Source organism: Psammomys obesus, unplaced genomic scaffold, assembly GCF_907164565.1.
Source record: "Psammomys obesus unplaced genomic scaffold, mPsaObe1.curated_primary_1811, whole genome shotgun sequence".
In the NCBI taxonomy this organism is placed as follows: Eukaryota; Metazoa; Chordata; class Mammalia; order Rodentia; family Muridae; genus Psammomys; species Psammomys obesus.
The window spans coordinates 26,597,359-26,622,447 of record NW_026596073.1 but is presented as its reverse complement, the minus strand read 5'-3'; the positions used below and the strand labels follow the sequence as shown (position 1 = coordinate 26,622,447).

The following is a 25,089-nucleotide window of genomic DNA, read 5'->3' as shown; positions in this document are numbered from 1 at the left end:
CTCTGAGTTCACAACCACCCTGTATAAAATTTCCTTTGGCATCTTCCTGCAGAGTCTCACTGTCCAAGCACCTACAAATAGCTGCTTCGCTCAGATATGCTCTTCAAAATTATAATGTGACTCGATCTATCTCCTGACTGTTGCCTGAGAGAGGAATGTCTTCACAGAGAGCAGTTCCATTCCAGAGCTTTTATGAATGAGTCACCTCAGTTTAAACAGAATATGAGAGCAGTTCTATCTCGAACTCTAATTGCTGGCCACACTGGCTGGTTCCAGTGCTTTTGTAGCCATTGGTTCCTTGTATCTGCTATGAGATAATATAATCGTATTGCAGATTCAAACATTGGTTGCCAGTGCCGCTTCACAGATTTCCAAAACTTTCCACTCAAAATATCAGAGTTTGCTCCCTGCTTTCCGGATCATATACATAACTCCTTTTTAAATTTTGTAGTGGTTGAGGTCTCAGGAAATCAACACTGGTTTGTACATGAACTGGAAAACCTCTGTCTGCACATTCACGTGCACGGCCATTTATAATTTTTAACTCCTCCCTTGCCTTTGGTCACCAGCAGACACAGACATTCCCCTAGTTTGTTTTCTACTGATAAAACACCAAGGCCAAAGCAACTCAGGGAAGAAAGAGTTGTTTGATTTGTCCCAGTCCCACTCTGTCACTGAGGAAATCAAAGCAGGCAGGGACCTGGAGGCAGGGACCTGGAGGCAGACTGAGATGTAGAGGCCATAGAGGCAATGTCCCACAAGACTATCTGATGGAGGCGATACCTCGGCTGAGGTTCCCTTCTCCCAAATATGTCTGTAGGTTTGTATCAAGCTGACAAAAACAAAACAAAACAAAAAAACAGTGCATCTTGTCGACAGAAATAAAGGGAGGTCGGTGCCTTTGCTCCCAAGGACAGTGAGGTAGGAAGCTGGTGCCGGCACCTCCCTCCTGCAGACTCGTGCCTCTACACTTTGGCTCCCTACAAGAAAGAAAAGAGAACCCAGACAAGGGTGGCATATCACAGCAGGCTAAGAAACAAGACATGGGCGGTAACTTACAGAAACATGTACTTGATTTGCAAGCTAGAACGGTGAGTTTAATCACACAGGGTTGAAGCAGAAGCCTGAAGGGAATTGTCCTCGGTAAACTACTGCTGAGATCTAATATCAAGCCGCTGTACCCAGCAGGTCTCCGGCCCTTTCCGTTTATTTGCTTGCTTCCCCGTCTGCTTGTGGTAAGGCTTCAATGTATTGAACTGGATTAATCATTTCTCAAGTTCATGTCGCCTCACGGGTCTGTGCATGTTGCATTTATTTGCATATTTATTTTTAAAATGGTAATGGGTGTCTTGTGATGCATCAGCCAATATAAAAGCTAAGGCTGACCGTCCTATAAACAGGCCCCTTGCCCTGCCCCTCTCCCCAGTGCCCACACTTGGAAAACTGTGAAGTTTCCCTGATCACATAGTCGTAGAAACGCAGCTTAGGGACTTTGCATTCCCATACTTCTAGCTTTAGGAAAATTATATCACAACACACGAATACATGGGGGCTTATACCGTGCTATGGGAGACTTGGGAAGCTTACTGTGAGGTTGTGGCTCTCCAACCCCTTAACCCTGTCGCTTGTGTGTGCTTGCAGGTGGGAGCGCCTACTACACAGCCCATTCAACTAGGGACCTATTTACAAACACTCCGTATATGTATTTTAGTACACACGGAACAGGTCATTCCCTCAGCAAATATTTATTGGGCGCCTTCCACCTGCCAGGACAGACAGTGCTATGCTGGGATACGTTAGCGCATAGAGATTCCTGATGTCAACAGCTACGGAGTGTTGCTGTTTTTCAATACTATACTCAGAGGTAAATGGGAGTGGGGTGCAGAGGTAACTCGCTGGACCCCGATCAGCCTGCAAAACTCTTCCGAAGTCTCCCTACGTGGCCTGCTGCCTGCAGGACACGCGCTCTGTCAGGAGTCACCTCCCTCTCCCGGGAGAGACTGCTCTTCCTCTCCCACTTTTCTTCCAGCTGGTCGTCGTCAGCCCCCTGCCTCGGAATCGCCAACCCTGTATCAGGAAAGCCCGCGGTTCCAGGCTTGGAAGGCTCTCAGGATACGCTCCTTCGCTGAGCCACCAGGGAGAGCAAGAGGAGCAGCGGCTGGGAGCGCGCGCTCGCCGGAGCCGCCCTCCCGCCCCCGGCTCCTCGAGAGCGCGCGCGCCGGGCCCGCGGCTCTCGGCGGCGACGCGGCCCCGGAGGGCGATGCGCGCCCTGCGCTGGGCAGCTGCGGCGGGCGCGGGCTTGGCATCGGGGACGGGGCCGGAAGGGGACTCCGCAGCCTCGTGAGCGGCGGGGAGAGCGGGGCGCAGCACCGGCGAGTCGGAGAGGCGCGGCAAGCGGCGCGGCGCCGGCGGAGAGAGCCCGGCCCCGCGTCCCCGTGCCCGCGCGCGCTCAGCACCCGCGTGGAGGACAGCTCCGCAGCGCGCCGCCCGCCCGGGCACCAGCTCGCCCGCCCGCGTCCTGTAGCCGGCTGCCCGGGGGTCCCCCCGGCGGAGAGCCCTCACCCCGCTGCTTGCCGCGCACCTCCCCACGAGCCAGCCCGAAGAGCAGCCGGTGGCTTCGGGAGCCCTGACGACGCCGGGGCAGAATGTACCAGGGACACATGCAGGTAAGAGACCTCCCTCCGCGGGTCGACGGAGGAGCCGAAGCTCCCCAAGTTCCCCGGGGGCCGGAGGTGCCCTCGCCCGACTCAACAAGTGATTGGTGCACCATGACCGAGGCGTTCGCGTCCCCTGGTAACACTGGACCGTTTCCCAGGGTGGGATGGGATGGAGAGACCAGGAACTTGTGCGGGGAACTTTGCTTTCTGTGCAGTCCGGAGCCTGTGCCTTTAAGCCGGCTCTGGGATCCTAGCAGAGGAACCCCGAGGAAGTGACCATGTTTCCTAGCAATCCTATCGCTGCACCTCGCACAGAAGTCAGCTGAAGGGCAAACATCAGCCAGACTTGCCTTCTCTCCCGCCTGCAGGGCGCTCCACAGTCCCAGCACCGCCGCCGCGGTGTTCTGGAAAGCCTTATATTTTAAATGTCCTGCGATGTGTTTCCGCCTTCCGGGGACGGGGCATTGTCACCTGTCCCGGTAGTCACAGCGGAGCGCCTCTGGGGTTCTCAGGTGGGGCTTCCTCAGATGCCAGCTCCGTAACTCACCTGGAAGATTACTTTAACCTTGACTCTAGTTTTCACTCACGAGGCTGGGTCTTCCTCACGATAAGATTATGCTGCTGTGTGGTAAAGAGCTAACACAAACTCTTAACTCTGAAGTATGAGAAAAGCTCATTCCCTAACCCTGGACACGATCCCCCCCAGGGCTTTCTTTCCAAAGACTCTCAGCTAGTAGTCCTGATAGGCGGTGTCCCCACACCTGGCATCCATCCGGCGTGTCTGTGCCAAGTGCCAAAAATGCCGCTCCTGGAGACATAGCAAGTACGCCGCTGCGTGCATGGCTTAATATTTAACTTCCAGGTCTTGGGGAAATTCCTTTGAACTATCGTGTACTGTTATCTAAATCATTTCACTAATTATATCTTATCTAAAGTATATTACTGATTGTATCGTAAATTGGGTAAAAACTCAGAACCAGGCGAGTAGAATTCCAACAGCATTGCCCTGTCACTGATCTCATCCAGTTTTGAAAGTCATTAATGGGATTATGTCATTTCTGATGGATAATGATTAGTATAATTTTAAAATACGTAGCAAATACAATCTGCCTGACTAGAAAATTTAAAGTTAAAGGAACTCTCCTGATACTGAAAAAAAAAAAAAAATCAGTAAAGGTCTGATTTAATTTTATGCTTTGTTTTCATCCAAGAATAGTAGTTAAACTTTCATTATTTACATATAATTCTTAAATAGTCTCTTCACAAAGGTAAAAGAGGAACATTTGAATAAATAGACTCAGTTCTCAGAAAATTTCTTATACACACAGAATTCAGAGTTAACTGCCTCGTGTGGTTTATTAAAAACTTTCCAGGACATTTTGGTTTTTTTTTTTTTTGGGGGGGGGTTGGTGTTTTCTTTTCAAAATATGGTCTTGTGAATGCAAAATTGAGGAAACAATCTGGTGAATTCACATGCCCTCCAAAAAACAATTTTAACTCAACTTTCAGAATATTTTAAGAAAGGGTGCCATTGAAACTTAAGTGATCTAGAACACTTTCTGAAGGCTGAATTTCACTTTGGAAGAAGAGACAAAATGTAAGACTGCCCATTTGTTCCCACGGTGGTGTGTGCTGCTGTAACGGCACACTGGAGCTCGCTGCGGAGCTCACAGATCTCTCTTGCCAACCCTAACTTGAACATGTTATGAAACAAAAGCTATGACAGCATCCTTGCCACAATTTCACAGCACGGTGCCCCCCCCACCCCCGACCATTATGTTGAACATAAAATTTCAGACACTGTCTGAATGGGAATTTTGTTTATCCCCAAATCACCTCTGACCACCTAATTCATGAAATATCTCTGTTTACATTCTTATACACCCACTCTCTTCCCTCAACACTGCCATATAGCCTGTAGACAGACCCTCCATGGTGTTAGTATACTTAAACAAGGTCCCCTTGATGGGTTTAGCTCCATCTTGTTGTGTGCCTGACTCTAGTCACACACATGCACAAACACAATCCAGTCACCCTCAAATATTTTCGGTTACAACCTCAACACATCCTTCGCAGTATAGACAAGGAGCATGCATGTTGACTGGGGCTGCCACCAGCTTTGGGCTCATTGGAAAGGCCAGTAGCTGTATTAAGGCAGGTATGAAAGAGAAAACCTTTGTAACCATGCCCTATGCCTTCTAAATCTTCTCTTTTCTGTATGCCAGATATTTAAAAAACAAAGTGCTTTGTAAATAACAATCTGGAGTTGAGTTGGGGGGGATGGTCACATGAAGTCTTAAAAATAGTCCAGTAAAAACTCCTGCTGAGCCCTTGGACTGGCAACACGCTGCTTCCAAAAAGTGGATTCTTGGTTCTGACACAGAAGGCTAACTGGTCTACTTGTGGGAGCCTCCACTCACAGGCTTTTAAGAACGCTCATTTGGTTCATTCTGATCCTTCATTACAGGATGAAAAGTGACATCTCTTTGGGAGGGACAGAGCACAGGCGGGAGCATATTTCCTGGTTTCACGGCCTTTGTTTCTCAAGCACAGAGGTTGGGTTGTTCCCTGTAGTTGTGTTGTTTTTCACTGGCTCACCAGTCATTTCCAGAGGGAGTTGATTACCCCAGTAACTTAAACAAAGACACTCTCATTAGCGATGGCTTCAGGCTCGCTTCCTTCTCCCTTTTCACAAGGGGGTTGATGGTGCTTAAATATACTTCAGCATCAGTTGTGACAAAGCTGCCTGCTGCTGCTGAGCACCCTGTGGTCTTACTCTCTCCAGTGTCTCTGTGCCCAGGGTCAAGGTGCTTGTTTGCTCATGGGGGTGTGAGTTAACACCACGAGCAGGAGCGAAAAAATCCGTGGTCCCTCAGTATTTTCCTAGCCCAACTCATTTCCTGCCGGAGTACAAAGATAGAGAGACGTAATTTACATTTTCAACTAAGATGCTTTTGCTCAGGAACGACAAGTTAGTGGTAATTTATTTATTTGTTATTTATAAGAAAATTTATTTTAGAAGAAAATCAGACTGAGAATGCTCTATCTGTGTTGATAACTAATCTTTATCACAGACAGTTGCTTATCTAAGCTTCTCAGCACTTAAGCTGGAGAATCTGCACACCATGACAGTTACAAGACTGTTAGCCTCTCTCAAGTTCAGCGTTTTGTTTTTTCTCACACCGAAATGGATTTGAGTTTTGTTTTTAATTCATGATGTTGCTGCAGACTTTCCTTACAATTTTCACAAAGGGGACCTGTTTAGGTGAGTAAATCATGTTAACCTATAGACCCTATCACTGGACGGTTGTTTAGGTTCTCTCAACACCATTCACTTAGGAGCCAGGCCAATGGAGGCTATGGATGCTCTCAGCATCTGTGCCCTGGCTTGTACAGCAGAGACTGTCAGCAAGCTGCTGATGTTACACTGCGTACTTCCAGTCCTTCAGCAAATGCCTCCTCCATCCCCCATGGTACCTTTTCACCCTACACCACTTCTTTAACAACCCTTTGATAAGTCATCAGCTGCTAACCCTCCACTTCCCATAGAAGCCACTGAAGCCACTGGCATTTAGGGGAAGGTAAGGGTATGATGCTTTAGTCAGGGTGAACCAAACCAGGCTGAGCTGGTTTTGTTGTCTTCAGCAAGGGTGCCTACATCCCTTGTCCCTGCCCTTTGTACCCAGCTTAAGAGGCAAGTGCCTCTCCTCGAAGTAGCTCCTTCCCATGAGTAATGACCAGCATTTTAACAAAGGGTTTATTGTCTTCACTGTTAACTACAACTCTGTTGAAGGAAATTCATGTCCAGTTAAGCAGATGCTCAAAATTACAGGAAAATCTTCAGCAAGATTGACATGCTTTTCTGTATATTCACAAATAGTGAATATACAGCACTGAGCATTTAGTACAAACATTTCTAATAGCTGAGGTTTAGTATTACGGGATATCTGATTAAGCTGAAAATTTTTATTCCTCAGCCAACAGCAGACACTCTAAAAGCCACTATCTAGGCTCTGTAGATTTTATTCATAGTTTATAAAATTCTTCCTAAAAGCATGTGTTTGAAACTATCAGTGTTTAACTCTAAGACCTTTTTAAAGTACTGGTGAAGAGAAAGTTAAAACAGGGCTTGTTGATTTTCAAATCCAGAATTTCTGCATCGCCACTGCCAACCTTGGGAGCATTAAGATGCGATGCGCCGTGCAGTGAGAACATCTGGCAGGCAGTTTTCATTTGTTTGGCTGGTTGGTCTGGGTTTTCTCTCTTTCTGTTGAGATCACACTTTCCCAGAAGTGGTATAGCCTGAGCTGTTTCAAGGGGCTCATAGTTCAGAATCGACTTCCTGGCGCAGTTACTAATGGTCTACCTCTCTTGCAGTGAGCGTGCAGGTAAGCCACCGTTTCATGCCCTCCCACTGAGAGACCCAAGTCTAGCTGAATTTTGGTAACAATAGTGATGGAGGTTCAAGTGTATTTTCACGTGTGCTGGCACATACCTACCATCCCTGCAGTAGTTCAGTGGCTGAGGCAAGGATTGCAAGTTCGAGATCAGACTCAGCTGCACAGCAAAATAATGGTTCCTCTCCCACCCCCTAAAAATAAGATGAAATGGACTGACAGAGACAAAAGGTTTCTGAAAACGCATAACTTTTTGTATGGTTGGTTGGTTTATTATGTTTTTTCAAGACAGGGTTTTTTTGTGTAGCCTTGGCTGTCTTGGACTCATTTTGCAGACCACACCAGAGACCCTCCTGCCTCTGGCTCCCCAAGTGGTGGGATTACAGGCGTGTGCCACCTTGGCCAGCTTACATCACCATTTTTTTTATACAAACTTATTTTGATAAGACGAGAGCAAGGGCTAACATTCGTCCAGTGATGCCCTCCTTCACTCCACCTCCATCATTTCTACCTCTCCTCACCCATGCCATATCCTTCAGTAAGGTACCAAATGGACGCTTGTCCATCCCCAGCCTACTGAGAGAGATGATTGTGCCTCATCTATTACGTTACTGTTTTTTACCAAACATAACCAGGAAGGTAATATCTTGTTGGTTAAGTATCAAGACAATCACTGAATTTTCAGAACTCAAGGTATAATGTAACACATTGCCAGTGCTTTCCTGTAGTGTCTAAATGTAACATACTAGCATATGACTGCCAGGAGATAGCACAGTCTTATTTACATTCCATTAGATAAATGGCCAGGATCGCACATTTCATGTGACTTTTCAGTCCACAGGTCATCTTTATGGACTTTTCTTTTCTGCGATCACTGTTATAACCATGCGGATGACAGTGTGCGCGTGCACACTGGGATAGGATAGGAGGAGTCTGTTTACCCACTGTCCCGCCGGAGATGTGCAGAACTGTCAGCAGTGCTGCAGTTGCTCAGACCAGAGCCAGGTGGGGTAGCTAGCATTGCAGATACATGCTCAGCTCTCCAAGCCCCAGTGAAGGAACCTCTGCAAACCCAGTGACTGAGGCTGGAGGTAGCAACATTTTTCCTCCCCCAAAGAATAGCATCTGGTGATCTATGAATCCCAGAGATACCAAGAGAGGGTTACTGCTGTTTTGATGGCAGCAATCTACCTAGGGTGACAGATGCAGAATTCTCTCTGGTTTACCTCCTCAAAGCCACGTGGCTCTCAAAGCAACTGGTGTACCATACAAGTTCACAAAGCTGCCATTTGAGGAGTTATTAAAGGACACAGAATTTTTTGCTTGCAAAGTAAAATCTCAGAAGACTGCACTGACTGTGGAATTACTTGTAGGCTGTCGTTGAGGAAAGGAACTGAACCATTCTCTACTGAGTTGGTTAAATGCACTAAAGGTAACATCGGAGGTACAAAAACACACCCCGGCATCACACTGAGCAATGAAATCACAGACTTCCTCTGGGATTAGTTGGATCAAGAATGAGCCCAAGTTTGAATTTTCCATATCTCTCCCAGTGTCTTTTGTCTGTAGTTTGTGGTTACTGGCCTGTGCCTGTGCCTGTGCCTGTGCCTGTCTCTGTGTCCGTGACAAAGGACTCTGCTCTGTATTTATCAAATAGCACAGAAAGCACCCTATGGGAAAGGAATGAGGATTCTTTACAGAAATTATTAACAGTGTTTTACAAGGGATTAAATCACTGACTCCAGCTGACCTCAACTGACCTCAAACACTTAGTACAGCAAACAAGCTGTCTGTACATTGTTTCCAATATTTATGGTATATATTTTTTTATAATATACCATATATATATATGGTTTCTTCCAACCTATTAGCTGTTTTGCGCTAAGGATTACCACAACCCACACATGTATTACTCTGAGTCAGGAGCATGGAAGAACACATCACTTAAGATTAAAGATAAGCATTAGCCTAAGCTGTAAAGGCAGATTACATGGGAAAGCAAGGGCAAGGAAGGTTGGTTGTTCTATTGTTCTCTTAAAGGCAGGGTAAGCAAAGCTGAATGCACAGTAGGATAGCACATAAAGACTCAAGTGATCTCAAGGCATTTTACTAATTTGGCTGTGAAGTCCAACAAAGCTTTATTCTCTTTAAATTTAAGAAAATTTTTCATTAAATTGTATCACTCCACTCCACAGGTTTTGGAGTGCAAACTGGTAACATTGCAGGCTGAGATAAAGTCTCCTAAAGGATTAAAAAGTAGGAAGGCAGCACATAGGACATACTGATTGGCAAGACACTTGCTTGAGATTTATGAAGCCAAATGCAGAGAGAGAAAGTGGCCAAGCAGTGCGTGTCTGTGCACACACGAGCCCTTTGCTACTAAACCAGGATGGCTTGTAGACGAAATGCACTAAGAAACATCTTGAGAAAGCCTACACCGCACTTGGTGTGTGCCAGTGTGTGTGTGTGTGTGTGTGTGTGTGTGTGTGTGTGTGCCCATGCACTCGCATATCTATGTGTTTCAAAGAAAAAGTGCAGTCAACTCAAGTAACAACCTATGATAAGCAAATCCAACATTTGCCAGGGAAATATTGTCCTTTCACTGGGCGATTGGTAGGTGGCCACCAGACCAAGACCCACAAGATCAACACACAGTGTGAATAGAGAGTTGACAATTGGAAAATATGGATCCTCTTAAGTAATAGGAGGAAAAATGAAAATGTCATGAGAAAATAAGGCTGCCAGAGCTGTGTGGTATATTCTTTCTCCTTGAACTTGGGTGTTATTGGTGCTAGGAAGGCAGGGGCTAAAGGTCATGCTCAGACTATGTAGCCATGCAACACGTGAATCAACAGATAACTGCATGCATATGAAACAGCTGAAGGCTTGTGGGAACGGCAGAATCCCAGATGCTGCTGCATACCCAGGAATGGGAGTTACATGCACATCAGCATTTGATGACATGCAGAACCTCTGCGTGGAGAGCGGAGCTCTATCACTGAACTGACACCCTCTACAAACACTTAATTCTTGGGTAGTTTTCTGATAGCACAGAAGCATTATGAGGTCGCTGAGAAAGCGGCTGGCAAAAGCAGTGATCACAAACCGCCTATGCACAGAATGTCTTGTTCTATGGACAGCACCTTCTCCACCTTGACAGTGGAACAGACACCCGTGAGCTGTTGTTTCCCTCCGGGAGAGATGTGAGTCAACCTGATGTTCTGCCTAAACAAAATGGCCTTTCTGTCTTTAAAAATTACTTTGTCTTCACCCGTCGAAGTCTTTTCTTCCTCAGGACAAACAGCCCATTACACTCAATTGTTTCATGAAGGTGTCTCTGGTGTTTTAATGGCTCCCTGATAGTGTGACTGTCCAAACGTTGCTCTGGGTCTGGCCGCACCAAGTCGTGCGAGATTGTTTCTCTCTTGGGAAAGACAGTCACTCTGAAAGCCTGAAAAGGCTTGAACCTCTTTACACTAAATCGTGCTGATGTTTCTAGTCTCTGAAGGCTTGGGGGCTATTTTACTGGTGTTTGGTCTATTCCAAAATAATCTTGGATCCAAATGTGCTGAATAGAACATTCTAGGTGAACAGTTTCTGTGTTTCAAAAAAAAAAAAAAAGTGCTGATAAGTTTTCAGGTCATAGAATTCTTAGTTTTAAAAGCCTGTTTAAAAGTTCACCTCAACCATCTCATTTTACAAATGGGAAACCTGAGACTAAAAAAAAAAAAAAAAAAAAAAATTAAAATTCTCCCCAAAGCCCCACAGTGTTTAATTACTAGAGCCAGCATTGGGGTGAAGCCTGCCTTTGTTTGGTAGCTTATTTCCATTGCACCTTTATTTTTATTTTGACATTTATGACATCAGAAAAGCTAAGTGAAAAGTAAACATTGCAATAAACCAGGAGATGTTTCCAAATAGCCAGGTGTTTGGCACTCAGTCACCAAAGCTGACATTTTCCAGATTTTCAGCTGTTATAACTATTTGATATTTACATGGCCCATTTTAGCAGTCATTTGGCTGACATAGAAGAAGGGCTGGCCTGAAATGTGTTGTAAGAGTGGAATGAATTAACGTGAGAAATTGCATTATTTCTTGTCCTAATGCTGTTCATCCCTGTCTTCTGTGAACAGACTAAAAGGAATAGTTGAGTGAAGTAGTTTGACAGGTTCTTGGCATTATTCTTAGTTCCCTAAATGTACGCAACAAGGTTCTTAAATGTAAGTAACTGAAACAAACTCTATCTCATACGGTAGACGAGAGCTCATTTAAAAAGTATGTTCAAACAATTAACAAGCAAGGAAAAGTGATATAGGTTGAAAAGTAACTCCTTTTTTTTTCATCATCGTAAAAACTGACTCACAAAAATGACTCGTGGAAGTTGAAGGTAGTGGTGGCGTGTCTGGGCACTTGAGAAAAGAAGCAGGAGAATCAGGATATCAAGGTCATCTTTGGCTATATATCAAGTTCAAGGGCAACCTGAGCCATATGAGACCCCCACACACAAAGAAAAAAGAGCCTGGTCAATGGGAGTGATATTTAATTTGAAAGTGGACAGGCATGCAATATCAAAATATCATCTGCATATTTAAAAAGAAAAGATGCTAACTTTTGGATGACTGAATGAAGAACACCATAACTAGTCAATACAACTCAGTGTCAGGAGGAATCACCCGAGCATCTGAGCTCTGGAACCGCTGCCCCGTGAGACTCATGCTGAGATCACTGCAGAGTTTAAGCATGAGAAGCTCAGGCAAACTAAAGCAAATGAAGCTCTAGAAAATAATCAGACTCTGTATTTCTGAAATACCACTATCATAAAGGAAGGAAACGCAGAGAAGCTGATACAAATTAAAAGGAGACTAAAGCTATAGGACAAATAAATGCAATATGGTCCAGGAATACATTGTGGATGAATAAAGATAATTGCTAAGGACATTGCTGATGGACATGATTAGTAAAAATTAGAATGCAGACTGGAAGTCAATTTAGTATTGTGTTGGTGTTAAATTTCTCAAGTTGGAGAACCAATGTGGGCTATCCTTGTTCACAAGTGACCCTAAATAAACTCATTGGGTCCACAACAAGAAAATAAATAAATAAATAAACAAACAAACAAACAAATAAATAAATAAGGCATGAAATTAGCTTGGGAAGAGGAAGGGGATCAATGTGAGTGGGAAAAGGAAGAGAGTAATGGGATGAATGTGATCAAAATACATGATGTACATGTCTGAAAAATGTCATGTTTCACATGTGATAAAATGCTTCAAAAGGAGTTTGATTCTACATAAAGAATGCATGCTGCCACATGGATGGGTAAGAGAGGGTGTGGCATATGTAACCTCTTGTTTGAATTGGAAATGACAATACAATGTATGTGTGGAGAGAGGGCACATGGGAGAAAAGAAGAAGAGGTCATAGTTAAGCAAATAGAACAAAAATGATTAAAAATGGTGAATCTGAGGAGGGGGGAAACCATTCAGGGATCCATTGTCCTACCCTATCAATTCTTCTGTAGGCTTGAGAGATTTTGAAATAAAGGAGTTTGGTCTTTATTCTTTTTGAATGCAAAAAGCACGCTGGGCGTACTAACAGACTCCTGGAACCAGGCTAAGGATGGAGGTACCAGAAAAGAGGGAGAAGCTGGGCTGAACCAGGTGCAATTAGGCTGACCTGAGGGCCTGTGCAGGCTTCATCCCAGAGTTTGCTTCTGCTGGCTCCAATGTGCGTGCTGGACTGGCCTCCGAACTGCTGCTGCACACAGAAGCCTCAGCACTGCCCTTAATGAGCGGCATGGACCCAGCACTGTGTGGCAACTTCAGTGTAGCCAGATCCTGGGGACGCTAGCTCTCTGCTGACTTACCTGCAGCCCGATCAGCCTTGTGTATTAAGAGTTAAAAGCAAACAGTTCTCTTCCAGGTTTTTCTTACTTGATCCTGCCTCCCTTGTGTGCACACCTCTAGGAAAAGACGGTACAACTGGAGTGTGTTAGCTTTTTAAAATCACGTGGCAAAGAAGAAGAAAATGATCCTGCTGTCAGTCATCAACATCTGTCTACTGCCCACTTCTATTCCTTTTGAGAAATTGGAAAGGGCTCTGTGAATAACTCAGTAACTAGTCAGAATTAAAATGCATTTCACGCATCTTAAAGATAAGCACATGCTTGCCCTCTGTGTGCAGGAATTTGATGTGGAGATGCGGGCAGATTAGAGTGACATGCTCACCCTGAAGATGATGGCTGTCAGTATGCCCCATGCACTGGAGTCCTTAACACTGATACAAACTGTCTTATGTGAGTTGTTAGGAAGATTTATGTAAGGCCAGAAAAAGTGTTCTTATGCCTGGGGAAAGATTTAATTAAAACGAAATCTCAAAGTATCAGTGTCTTCAGAGTTCATGTTCACAACCTCATCAGTGCCCGAATGAGGACACAGGCAGTCTCGATGGCTCAGACAGTCTCATTATATAACCAAGGAAGATCTTGAACTACTTATCCTCCTGCCTCCACTTCCCAAATTATAGGCATGCACCACCAATTTGTTTATTCCCTGTTTAGGGTCTGGATAGAATCCAGGACCCCATTTTTACTAGGGAAGTTCTCTACCCACTGAACTACTGGGGTTTTCAGAAACCCCAGTGCATTAAGAGGCACATTTCATACATCTTTATATCTGAAAAATGTCTTAAGATTACTAATGTTATTATGAAACACCATGACCAAAATCAAGTTGAGGAAGAAAGGGTTTATTCAGTTTACACTTCCAAATCTTATACCATCATTAAAGGAAGTCAGGTTCCTGCCTCAAACAGGGCAGGAACCTGGAGGCAGGAGCTGGTGCAGAGGCCATGGAGGGGTGCTGCTAATTGGCTTGCTCCTCATGAAATTGCTCAGCTAGCTTTCTTTAAAACCCAGGACTACCAGCCCCAGCGTGGCAACACACAGCCCGCCCCAGTCACTAGCTAAGAAAAATATCCTGCAGGTTTGCCTACAGCCCAATCTTTTTTGGTTTGGTTTGGTTTGGCTTTTTGTTTTGTTTTGTATTTTTGAGACAGGGTTTCTCTGTGTACCCTTGGCTGTCCTGGACTCACTTTGTAGACCAGGCTGGCCTTGAACTCACAGAGATCTGCCTGTCTGTGCCTTCCCAAGTGCTGTGGCGCACCTGGATACAGCCCAAATGTAATGGAAGAATTTTCTCAATTGAGGCTCCTTCCAGTGACCCCAGCTTGTGTTGAGTTGGCTTAAAACTACCTAGCATAGCGGTCACAAAACAAAAAGAGCTTCCATCCTAGCACAAACAGCCCCACATCAGGGGCATAACTTCAGAACATGGTGTCTGTGAGCTTGTTGTCAACACTCCTTTCCCCTAACCTCCACTGTCCTCATCTTCAGTGGTGTGGAAATGTGTGTGTGTGTGTGCGCACGCACACACGCGCACACACACACACACACACACACACATCCCTACTGCTTGAGTGGATGGGATCTTGTTATAGCAAGGGCTTAGCACAAAGTAATTTCTCAGTGGATGTTATCTCCAGAGTCTTTACGGAGCTTGCAAAATTTTCCTGCCCATCATGTGTGGAAGGAGGGCAGCAGTGGTGCCTGCTACTCTAAGTCGTTCACTAGGGCAGCCATTGATGCTCTTCTCACACATTTCCCGATTTCTTTTCCCCACATCCCTACACTGTTTGTTTACTCATCTTTACTATTTCTCTTGTGTTGCCTCTTAGCCACGGTCACTCTTTCATGTGTCAACACCCTTGCCTACTAAGCAATATCATCAGGCGGGTCCTCTCCCATGTTTCCTCCCCTGTCTACACACCTCACTCAATCCATAATTAGCGTATAATTTTAAGCACCTCTGAGCCTCTCCCACTGGTCTCAGCCTGTCTAAGGCAGTGACTATATTCAATATATCTTTACATCCTTAGACTAGTGGTGCAAGTGCATATTATTCCTGTAGATTTTTGAATGGCTGGATGAACTGAGAAATGAATGGGAGGAATAAAAAAGGCTAACTAGAAGAATCCTCAAATATGGACTCCAGAGTGCAGTCAGAATGGCCTCCTGATTTCCAAGATGCACACAGCTCCAAGGATCTGATCTATTCCCATGAGGTCCAGGAGCAAATGCATATCAAGTGAAGTTTCCACACACTTGAAAGGGAATCAATTACGGAGGAACCTTGTAATTAGATTGCCCCTGTAATTAACCAACACTCGCTGTCAAAGCAGTCTGCACAGTTTAATGGTTGAACCTCGTTCAAGCCTCAGGACAGACTGGTGTTCCAGATTTAGAAGTGCAATAGATCCTTTTAATGGGTCCCGACGATCTCTCTAGCAGCCATAGTTGTGTGGAATTACACCCCATCCCTCTACGTTTCTACACACCTCCTTCCTGACTCAGCTAGTGGTTAGTAATTATTTGGATGGAAATTTTCTGGCCTACAGACAGTTTATCTAGGCACGTCTAGGGGAGATTGTCCCTGTTTGCTACTAACCATGGCCTAGGAAATAAATTTTAATCATATCCTAAGATCAAGACACACGGTATTTTCTATAAAATCAAAAATTAAACTTTCCTTGTCCCTCAGCGAATGAGCTGTGGGTTAAGCTCCTGCCAGACCTCTCTTTCTCAGCCTGAGCACACCGTAGATACATTCCCACAAAGCTATCTCCGGCACAGATTCTCAGCAGCGACAAAATTCTGATATCTTTGCAACAATGATCACTTTTTGAAAGAGTCCCACAAAATGTCATCTTTAGAGACTGGCTGAGGAGAGAGGTATTTAATGGTGGCCATGCTGAAGGGCATACAGCGAGCAGGTCTGATGGCTTCATTAAGGGCTGAGGACCCAAATCTGAGTCTTTGGAGTTTTATTCTGTGGCCAGAGATATTGTTAACAAAATCAAGCCACTTCTCCACAGTCTTACTTCAGCCACTACACTAACTCAACTCACAGGCACAACAGGATTTTGCAAGTTTCCTGGAACACTACAGTACACACAAAAGATATATTTTTCTGTCATTTATTCAAAAGTAGATGCTAAATTCATAAAGCTTTTCAGTTCGCTGACTTCCAGAATACCTAGTACCTTCCCTTTGAAGGCAGCATCATTTTACTTATTATTTGTTTTATCAAAGGAGCTACATATGTGCTTACATTTATTACTCTTTGTGTGCATCAACTGCACTTTCTTTGCCTATCTCTCTGTTGATGGGTAGACACTGATGTGCGTGCAGCTCTGTGCTGTGTTCCCTGGGAGTCTTGGATGGAAAATCCCTGTGGTCCTTGGAGAACAGACCTGCTATGCAACATAGCTCTACCACTCCTGGGTGTATCTGCTGTTTGGACACTTTTGAGGCAACAGAGTGTACTTGCATAGGAGCAGGTAGACACTTGTAAAACTTCCCTTGTTTTCTGAAGAAAGTCTCTTTTCTTAGTTTTTTTTCCCCTTATTAATATTAAAAAAAAAAAACTCTGACCAAATGCAATTTAAGGAAGGATGGATTTATTTCAGCCTAAAGTTCAAGGCTACAGCACGGAACTCATGAAAACAGAAGCTTGAAACAAATGGTCGCATTGCAGCCACAGTTAGAAAGCAGAAAGCAGTGAATGTTTGCTAGCTAGTAGTCCAATCCATCTCTCCATTTTCTATAGGCTAGGATACCACTCAGCAATGGGATCACCCACGGTTAAGATGTAGCTTCCCATATAAATAATCAAATCAAGATACTCTCTTACTGACATTCTCAGATGCAAACCTTAACCTAAATGACCCTCCATAGGTGTGTCTCCTGGGTAATTCTTGGTGCAGTCAGTTGACAATCAATACCAACTATAGTGTCAACTCTCATAGAAGGCCTGGGTGGCCAGTATAATAACTCTATTATTTAACCAAAGCTCTGAGACTCTGACTTCTGTTGCTCTGTGTTACATATGTAGGAGAGTCTGGGGTTGTATGCATCAGCTAAGCTACAGCATGCCTCACCCCTAAATTCTAATACATAAGTCAATTCTAATAAATGAATTGTAATTTATTATTTTTATATGAATATTTTATAATATCTTAGTAGTTGTGTGAGCTTTCTGTTGCTGTAGTGAAATACCTGAGATAATCAACGTTTAAAGATCAAAGGCTTATTAGGGCTCCTAGTTAGGATAGTTTTAACTCATGGTTTGAAATTCATAGCACTGGGTTCTGTAAGAAGAGGCATCACCTCCCGGTGGAGGAGTGGAGCAAATCAGAGCCACTCAGCTCATGACCAGTACACAAAATGGAAAGAAGACCAGGGTTCCAAGGTCCTCAAAGGCCACTTTTCAGGCCCCTTATTTTAAAATGTTTACTTTATTTTCATCTGTGTATAGGTGTATATTGTCTGCCTGCCTGCCTGCCTGCCTGTCTGTCTGTCATCTGTGCACATACGTGTAGTGTCTCTGGAGGTCAGAAGAGGCTGTCAGATCTTCTGGAACTAGAGTTGCAGGTGGTTGGGTGGGAACCCCTGAGAGGGTGATGGGAATGAAACTTGGATCGTCTACAGAAGTATCAAGCCCTCTCAACTGTCTCATTGATTTTCCAGACCCTGCAGTCAGTCTCCTGTCTCCCAGTTCCCACGACACATCATCAGTACTGTCAAGACTTTACCGAACACTTCATACCTTGGCATTTCATCCTCTGTAAGACTTGTCCTAAATGCCTGGTTCACTGTCGAAAATTAACCACTACTATTTAAAGGAGTTCTTTTTTTTTCTTATGCTCTTAACCACCCTTTTATGAGGGAATACAGAAAGTACTAGGGCCATTGAAAATTGCCACTTCAAATGGGAAGCTGCAAGTTACTATGGAGGAAACACAAGAGCTCAGACCTCAGTTTAAATTCAGTTCTGTTTAAAATGGATCCTCTGTTGCCTAAGATATTAAAATTAATTTAAAAGTTCCAATTAATTTAGAAATGTAATGACCAGTAACTCATATTATAAAAGTAGATGTAATACTATTAACACTAGCCCAATGTAAAGTACAAATTACCAAAAGGAAGAATATGGTTTTCTCATAACCGATTCTGTTACAATTAATACTTATAGATAAATATCTAGCACTGATCTAATTGTGCCCTGGTTTCAAAATCAATACGTGATTAAATTTATACTTCCCATTTTATGTTAAAGAATGCTTCCTCTGGTTTTCTATATAAAAAGCTAAACACACGTGCTTTGCACTGTGCAGAATCTGCCAAGCTGCTATTTTTGTGGTACACGTAGTTATTGTTTTAATACATAGTTTAAATGGATAAGCAACCTAAATATTTATCTAAAGACAAAAATTCCGTAGGCTAATCACTAGTGTCAATATCAACCACCACCGCTTGCTTCAAGTTCAAATATTCATCCATGACCAATGCCACAGAGCTGGCAGCTCCTGCTATCCCAAATTGTGTGATAGCATTAACATTACTCAGGAACCACAGAGCTGGTCTTTCCTGCTTTCTGCACTCCAAAGTCTAATCTAAACACAGTCATACTTTTATCTCATCCACTTCTGCCCCAGCGTCTCTCTCACCTCACGGCCACCATTTAGAATATTCGAGACTTATCAGCTTTACCTAAGAAGTCTAAAGATGGGCTCTAAATCCATCCTTCTGCTACCGGGTATGACCATATGAATATATTTATATCCTCTTTGCTACAGTGTTAATTGGCCCAAACTGCCCCTCCGTTCAAGCCCTTTCATGGTACACCTGCTCTCTAGCATCCTCACAGGTGTGCTTTTTCAGAATTCTCTTAGAATCCTGGCTAAAAGTGCAGACTCCAGACTCTACCACACTCCTCTCAAGGCAAGGCTGGAAAAGCTGCAGTAACACTCTGACAGTGAACTTAGCGTAGCGTGAGATGATAGGACTCCACGGCTTCCTGCTCCAGCATCCATAATGTTCCCAAACGCATTGTATGCACTACTAAATTGTATACCCTCCTCTAAACTGGAGCTGGGCTTCCATGACTCTGACATTGCCAAACGGCACTCTCTCTTACTGGAACAGCCATGGTCTCACTACATGCTAATCCTTGGTTGGCCATTAATATTCATCTAGACATGTTTGTTTGTTTGTTTCTGGCATGAGTCTTCAGAGCCTCCAGGTCTAGTTACTCGCACTCCTCCATGTTCACGACACCGCAAACCTGGGTGGAACTGTGCCATAGGCCTTTCTCCCTGCTGTCCCATGGAGCGGCTTTTCTTGGCTAGGTATGAGGCCCCTGACTCACACAGAGTCTGCCCATGATATGTGCCTCTATGACTCATTTTACAGACCTTCCAAGTATTCTTGAAGCCAGAAATAGTAAGAAGAAATCTCTCTGCTCCATATGTATATGTGTGTCATGTGCTTCCCTGTATACCTTTAGTAGAGATCGATTTAAAAATCAGCCACATGAAGAGATGAATAATGACTAGTGCTAAAATAGGAGAGTAATAAAATTATAGTGAAAGCTCTATGAATGCAGTCACTGTGTTTTTCTGTTCTGCTCACTCATCTTCCCTTGATGACCTCAGATGATGCGAAGCTTCCATGAGAACAGAAACTGGCATTTGTGACATGCCAACCCCGTGACAGTGTGCTTAGTGACTAAGTGGACATAACATAAAAAACATGGATGTACTGGGCAAATGCATGGATGATTCATTCACATGTTGGAAGGACAGAGGCAGGTGGTATCAAGTTTCATCACGCTACTCAAACGGATGGTCATTTAAAATGAGTGCATTGTCTGTTTCTGGAATTTTCCATTTAGGCCATTGTTGACAATGGGTAACTGAAATTAAGAAAAGCAAAATTGCAAATTAAACCTTCAAACTAGCCAAACAAGTTAGTTGTCTTGGGACATATTTAAATTTCCCTCATCTCTGGTTTCCCCAGTCCCTAGGAAACTGACATTCTCGAGAGCAGCTGTATCAGAGGAGGTCTGGGGAACGGCTTTCGGCTTCGTTTAGAAAATACAACGAAACAACCCAGATGTCCATCAACGGAGGAATGGGTACAGAAATTGTGGTATTTTTACACAATGGAATACTACTCAGCAATCAAAAAGGAGGAAATCATGAAATTTGCAGGCAAATGGTGGGATCTAGAAAAGATTATCCTGAGTGAAATATCCCAGAAGGAGAAAGACAAACACGGTATATACTCACTTATATAGACCTATAAGATATGATAAACATAATGAAATCTATACACCTAAAAAAGATAATCAAGAGAGCGGACATGGGGTAAGATTATCAATCCTCGCTTAGAAAGACAGATGGGATGCGCATTGAACATTGACAGGAGTCTACTGAGCGCATTTGAAAGACTCTAACTAGCAGTGTTTTCAAAGCAAAGACTCATGACCAAACCTTTGGCAGAGTACAGGGAATCATAAGAAAGAAGGGGAGTTAGTCTGATGACGAAAGGATAGGAGCTCCACAAGGACCAAATATATCTGGGCACAGGGTCTTTTCTGAGACTGACATTCAACCAAGGACCATGTATGAATGTAACCTAGAACCTCTGCTCAGATGTAGCCTGTGGTAGCTCAGTAACCAATTGGTTTCCCATAGTGAGGGGAACAAGGACTATTTCTAACAGGAACTCAATGACTGGCTCTTTGGCCTCCCCACCCCCCAAGGGAGGAGCAGTCCTGTTAGGCCACAGAGGAGAGCTTTGCAGCCAGTCCTGAAGATACCTGATAAAACAGGATCAGATGAATGGGGAGGAGGTCCCCCCTATCAGTGGACCTGGCAAGGGGCACGGTGGAGATAAGGGAGGGAGGGAGGGACTGGGAGGGAATGAGGGATCGAGACACAGATGAGATACAGAGTTAATAAAATGTAACTGATAAGAAAAAAATAAAATTCAAAAAAAAAAAAAAAGAAAATACAACGGAGGAAACTGAGAACGGGAAACAGGAACTTGAAGTTGTGCTGCCAGCTGTAAATGTAAAGTAGGAAAGACCAGACGAAGGACTCTAACAAGAGCCAGGACCCTTTGTTGAAAGCTCGATAGTTTCACATCTTGAGGCTTTGAGGGCTTTTGGATAACTTTGAGTTATGAGGAAACTGAAATGGCTGATCACAAGGGAAGGCTCAGTGCTTTTCTCCCGGCGGTGTTTACATAAGCATGGTTATGAGATATGTAAATACTGAAAGCCCCGGAGACTTTGGGTCCAGTTTGCTGAGTTTATTACCAATTGTTACCTTCCAGAGCCTGAGTGACCTCTGCAATTCATGCCCAGGCCCATTCACAGTCTCAGATGCCTACCGCCACATGGCATAGAACCTTCAGATAGGTGCGGAATCCGCCGCTACCACATCTTCCCTCTCTGTTCTCACTGTTGTCTTCACACAGTCACAATAGACTCAGTAGGCAGAGCTGGAAGACATAGCTTGCTGTACTTGAGAGAGAGTGGCAACTCACGCTGATCTCTGTGTCTCCAAAGACCCCTTTAACACAGTGGTTCTAGCACAGTGCTCCTCTAGCCCTACGTTTCCTGATTGACAACAAGACAGAAAACTAGTTCAGACTCAATGTGTGACAGCTTTAGAGAGATGTCCAAGAGGCAGGGGGAGCCCTTTGAGAAGAAAGCAACTGGATGTCCCCAGATATGACAGGAAGGCCTGGGTGACAGGCAGCTTCTAGGGAGCTGTCCAAATGCTGTGGCTCATGCCTTTGTGAATCTTTGGGTTGCTTTTCATAGCAAACACTGCTCCTGTGTGAGAGAAAGCAAGGCCTCCAGCCAGAGGAAGCACACCTTTAACACCCGACCACACAAAAGGAAGCTGTAGAGGTGACCACACAGTTACAAATGTGGGCATTGTCTATAACTGAACTAGGGACATTTGTTGTCAAGTCAGAAGGGCAAGTATAAATGAGGTTCATCCTTGGTCATTATCAGACATGCTTGATGGATGGTGGAATAGGCCTAGCCTTCCTGTGCAACCTTCAACAATTTTTAAGAATATTCTTACGTGAGCTACACAGTGGTGAGAATGATTCCAATCCATTCAGTGTGAAAGTAAGTTACCAAGTCTGAGAAAATTACAACAGTAAGAGTAACGAGTATAACACATACATGTGGGGACACGGTGCCTGTTCTGTTTTACTTGTCTGAGGTTAAGGTGCTGGGGGTGAGGGCTTGTACACCCGCCATTACAGAGGAATGACATCCTAGAGTAATATATATGCCCCATACAGAGCCTCACACAAGATATAGCCATAATAAATATGAATCACTGAAATCCAATTTACTTCCTGGCCACACTCCCAGGAAGGCTTGTCTGATTTCCAAACTGTGGGTGCTGAAATAAAACCTGAGCAATGCAGGCAGAAGGGATAGATCTCCCTAGATGTATGGAACCCACTCCTCCGGTCCCCATGCTTCATTCTAACAGCATAAAATATTGCATTCCAGCCACTTTCTGTGACCTCAAACTGTTTCTCTTCAACACTATATTGTGCTTATGTTATAAAAGTAAACATTCAATCATTTATTCACTGGCATGTTTTCAAGCATCTTTTGTTTTCAGGGAATTGAAGGTTTATAATAATCGTTCTCATTAGGGAGTCACAATTTTAGCTGATATGATGCAAGCAAACCTATCTAAAACCAAATTTAAATAAAACAGGGCTGCAACTCAAGAATGTTTTAGAGAACAACATAATTGAGTGTAATGTATGGAAAAACCAATATTCTAAAGCTTTCTCTCCTTTGCCAAGGCTTATAGAGAAACAGCACCCAGTCTGAGGGTAAATTAATGGGCCATATCCACTGTTTTAAATTAAGCACTGGAAAATCATTCCACTTGAGCAGAGAAATTTGAAAGTTTTCCTCTGTTAAAAATGGCCACTTTTCATGTTGCTCAAAGTGACCACAGTTCAGGGGCATGTTTGAAGAATGCACAAAAGATTAGGAACGTCTGCATCCATCTGAGCTTGACTCAGGAACACATGTCCTCTTCATTCCTCAGCATTCTTTCATAGTCTATGTATTAGGTGGCGAAAGCATTCCTGTCCCAAAGCAAAAGGAGAACAACAGAAAGGCATTTCCTTCTGGAGATTGGCACACAGCCACTTCAACCTATTTACCAGTCAGAAACTACAGTGGGAAAATGATCTTCCAAGTTCCTTCACACACACACACACAAAGACTCAAATGCATAAACAGGTCTTTTTCTGTTTACCATGACACAGCAATTTGCCCAGGAGAGAAAATTTGGAATAGATGTTAATCTAGTATGAAATTTAATTGTGGAATGTAACTGCACATGCAAGTAGATGCATGAATGAGCATCTTTCTTTTAAAGGATTAGAACTAAATTCTCCTGGGAAGTATTTGGTCCCATGAATCAGCAATTTTCAGTTAGTCTGAGCTTCCCTGGATTAAGTGATTTTATTAATGAAGCAGCTGATCCAGATCATAAATGGGAAAAGTACTTCTATTTATAAAAGTAACTCGAACTTTGACACAAACAAATTAACTGATTTAACAAAGAGCAACATTTATTGATAATACTTTCTGACCAGAAGAGAGATAGGAATCACCCTGCAATCCTGAGTCCCTGACCGCTCGCTTCAGTCACAGGGAAGGTGAAGGTCAAGGCTGGGTATTTATTAAGAGTATCTTTATCTCTGAAGTCAACCCTGGCTGTGGCTGCTCTGCTCCTGCAGCCATGTGATGAAGCAGCCAGGCACAGTCAAAGCTTAGGTATAGGTGTTCCAGGTTAGGACCTTGTGAATTCTGTCTGCTCCCCAAAGATAGGAGAAGAATCTAGAATGTTTACAGTAGAAGAAGAGGATGGGGAAGGGGAGGGGAGGGGAAGGAAGGGCTAGGCAGGGGAGAGAGAGAATATACAGATGTTTTTATAGTGCTGAGCTGGTGCCTGGTTCAGAAGAAATTACGAAGTAGAAGTAGCAGCAAGTGTTTATATAAAACTTTTAAATGCTATGACATAAACCTAGATCAAAGCCAGTCTTCTCTGGGATAAGACCTCACCATTACTTGAACATGAGTGGCACATTAGAATACGATTAAGAGGTTCATATCTAAAGCAAAAAGATGGGGTGTAACATGGAGCTGGTGGGGTGTTACTAACACTCACATACTTGATTCCTATGGAAAGGAAGTTTCCTCAGATTAGTGTCACCATTTGTTTTGACCTAAATCCCCTTTAAACACCATTTTTCTGTGTCTGTAAACCTGAACTCAAACACTCTGCAATACCTTTCTGTAATTCTCACAGCCATCCTTTGTTTGTTTCTGTCCTGTTGTTCTAATACACTGAGTACTGATATGTCAAATGCCTTCCATTCTTGTCTACCATCCTTCTGACCTGGGTCACCCCTCAGCCCAGTTTCCTCACATGGTGGTCTAATGGTTTCTACAACACCGAAATTCTAGTTCAGGAATAACCATGGCCACCCCCTGTTTATCTTGTGAATTTGCTGAAGTCCATTGGAACACATAGAGACAGGTCCCTAGGCCTCAGCATTAGATAGGCCTTTTATTCTATTTATTTTATATTTGTTTTATTTTTAAGTGTGTGTGTGAGAGAGAGAGACAGACAGAGACAGAGAAAGGGGTAGGGAGAGAGAGAGAGAAAGAGAGAGAGAGAGAGAGAGAGAGCGCGTGTGTGTGTGTGTGTGTGTGTGTGTGTGTGTGTGTGTGTGTGTGTGTTAGGTAGTTGAAGTACGGGATCCTCCGGAGCTAGAGGCACCAGTAGTTTCAAGCTTTCCAACATGGGTGCTGGGAATTGACCATGGGTCTTCTGCATGAAGCACCCAACCACTGAGTGATTTCTCTAGCTCCAATGGTTTGAGTTTTTAATAACATGGGAGGTGACCACTTAGAACGTACCTTATGGGAGACAAGATATCAGCGGGAGTGCCTCTGACAGAAACACAGTTCTCAGTCAGAAACTGCTTTTCCTTCTGTTAAACTGAAAACATGATAATAAAATCCATTCACACACACACACACACACACACACACACACACACACAC

General features: G+C 43.9%; 1 protein-coding gene across 3 annotated transcripts in view; it reads left to right on the top strand.

Moving 5' to 3' along the window:
• Positions 1–2,352: 2,352 nt before the first annotated feature.
• The window catches only part of Pex5l (peroxisomal biogenesis factor 5 like), a 204,376-nt gene continuing 181,639 nt past the window's right edge, over positions 2,353–25,089 (top strand). For all 3 annotated transcript variants that reach the window (XM_055625871.1, XM_055625869.1, XM_055625866.1), the window contains exon 1: positions 2,353–2,666. In XM_055625871.1, the coding sequence (XP_055481846.1) occupies positions 2,646–2,666 (21 nt within the window). In that variant the 5' untranslated portion in view covers positions 2,353–2,645. The remainder of the gene's footprint in view (positions 2,667–25,089) is intronic.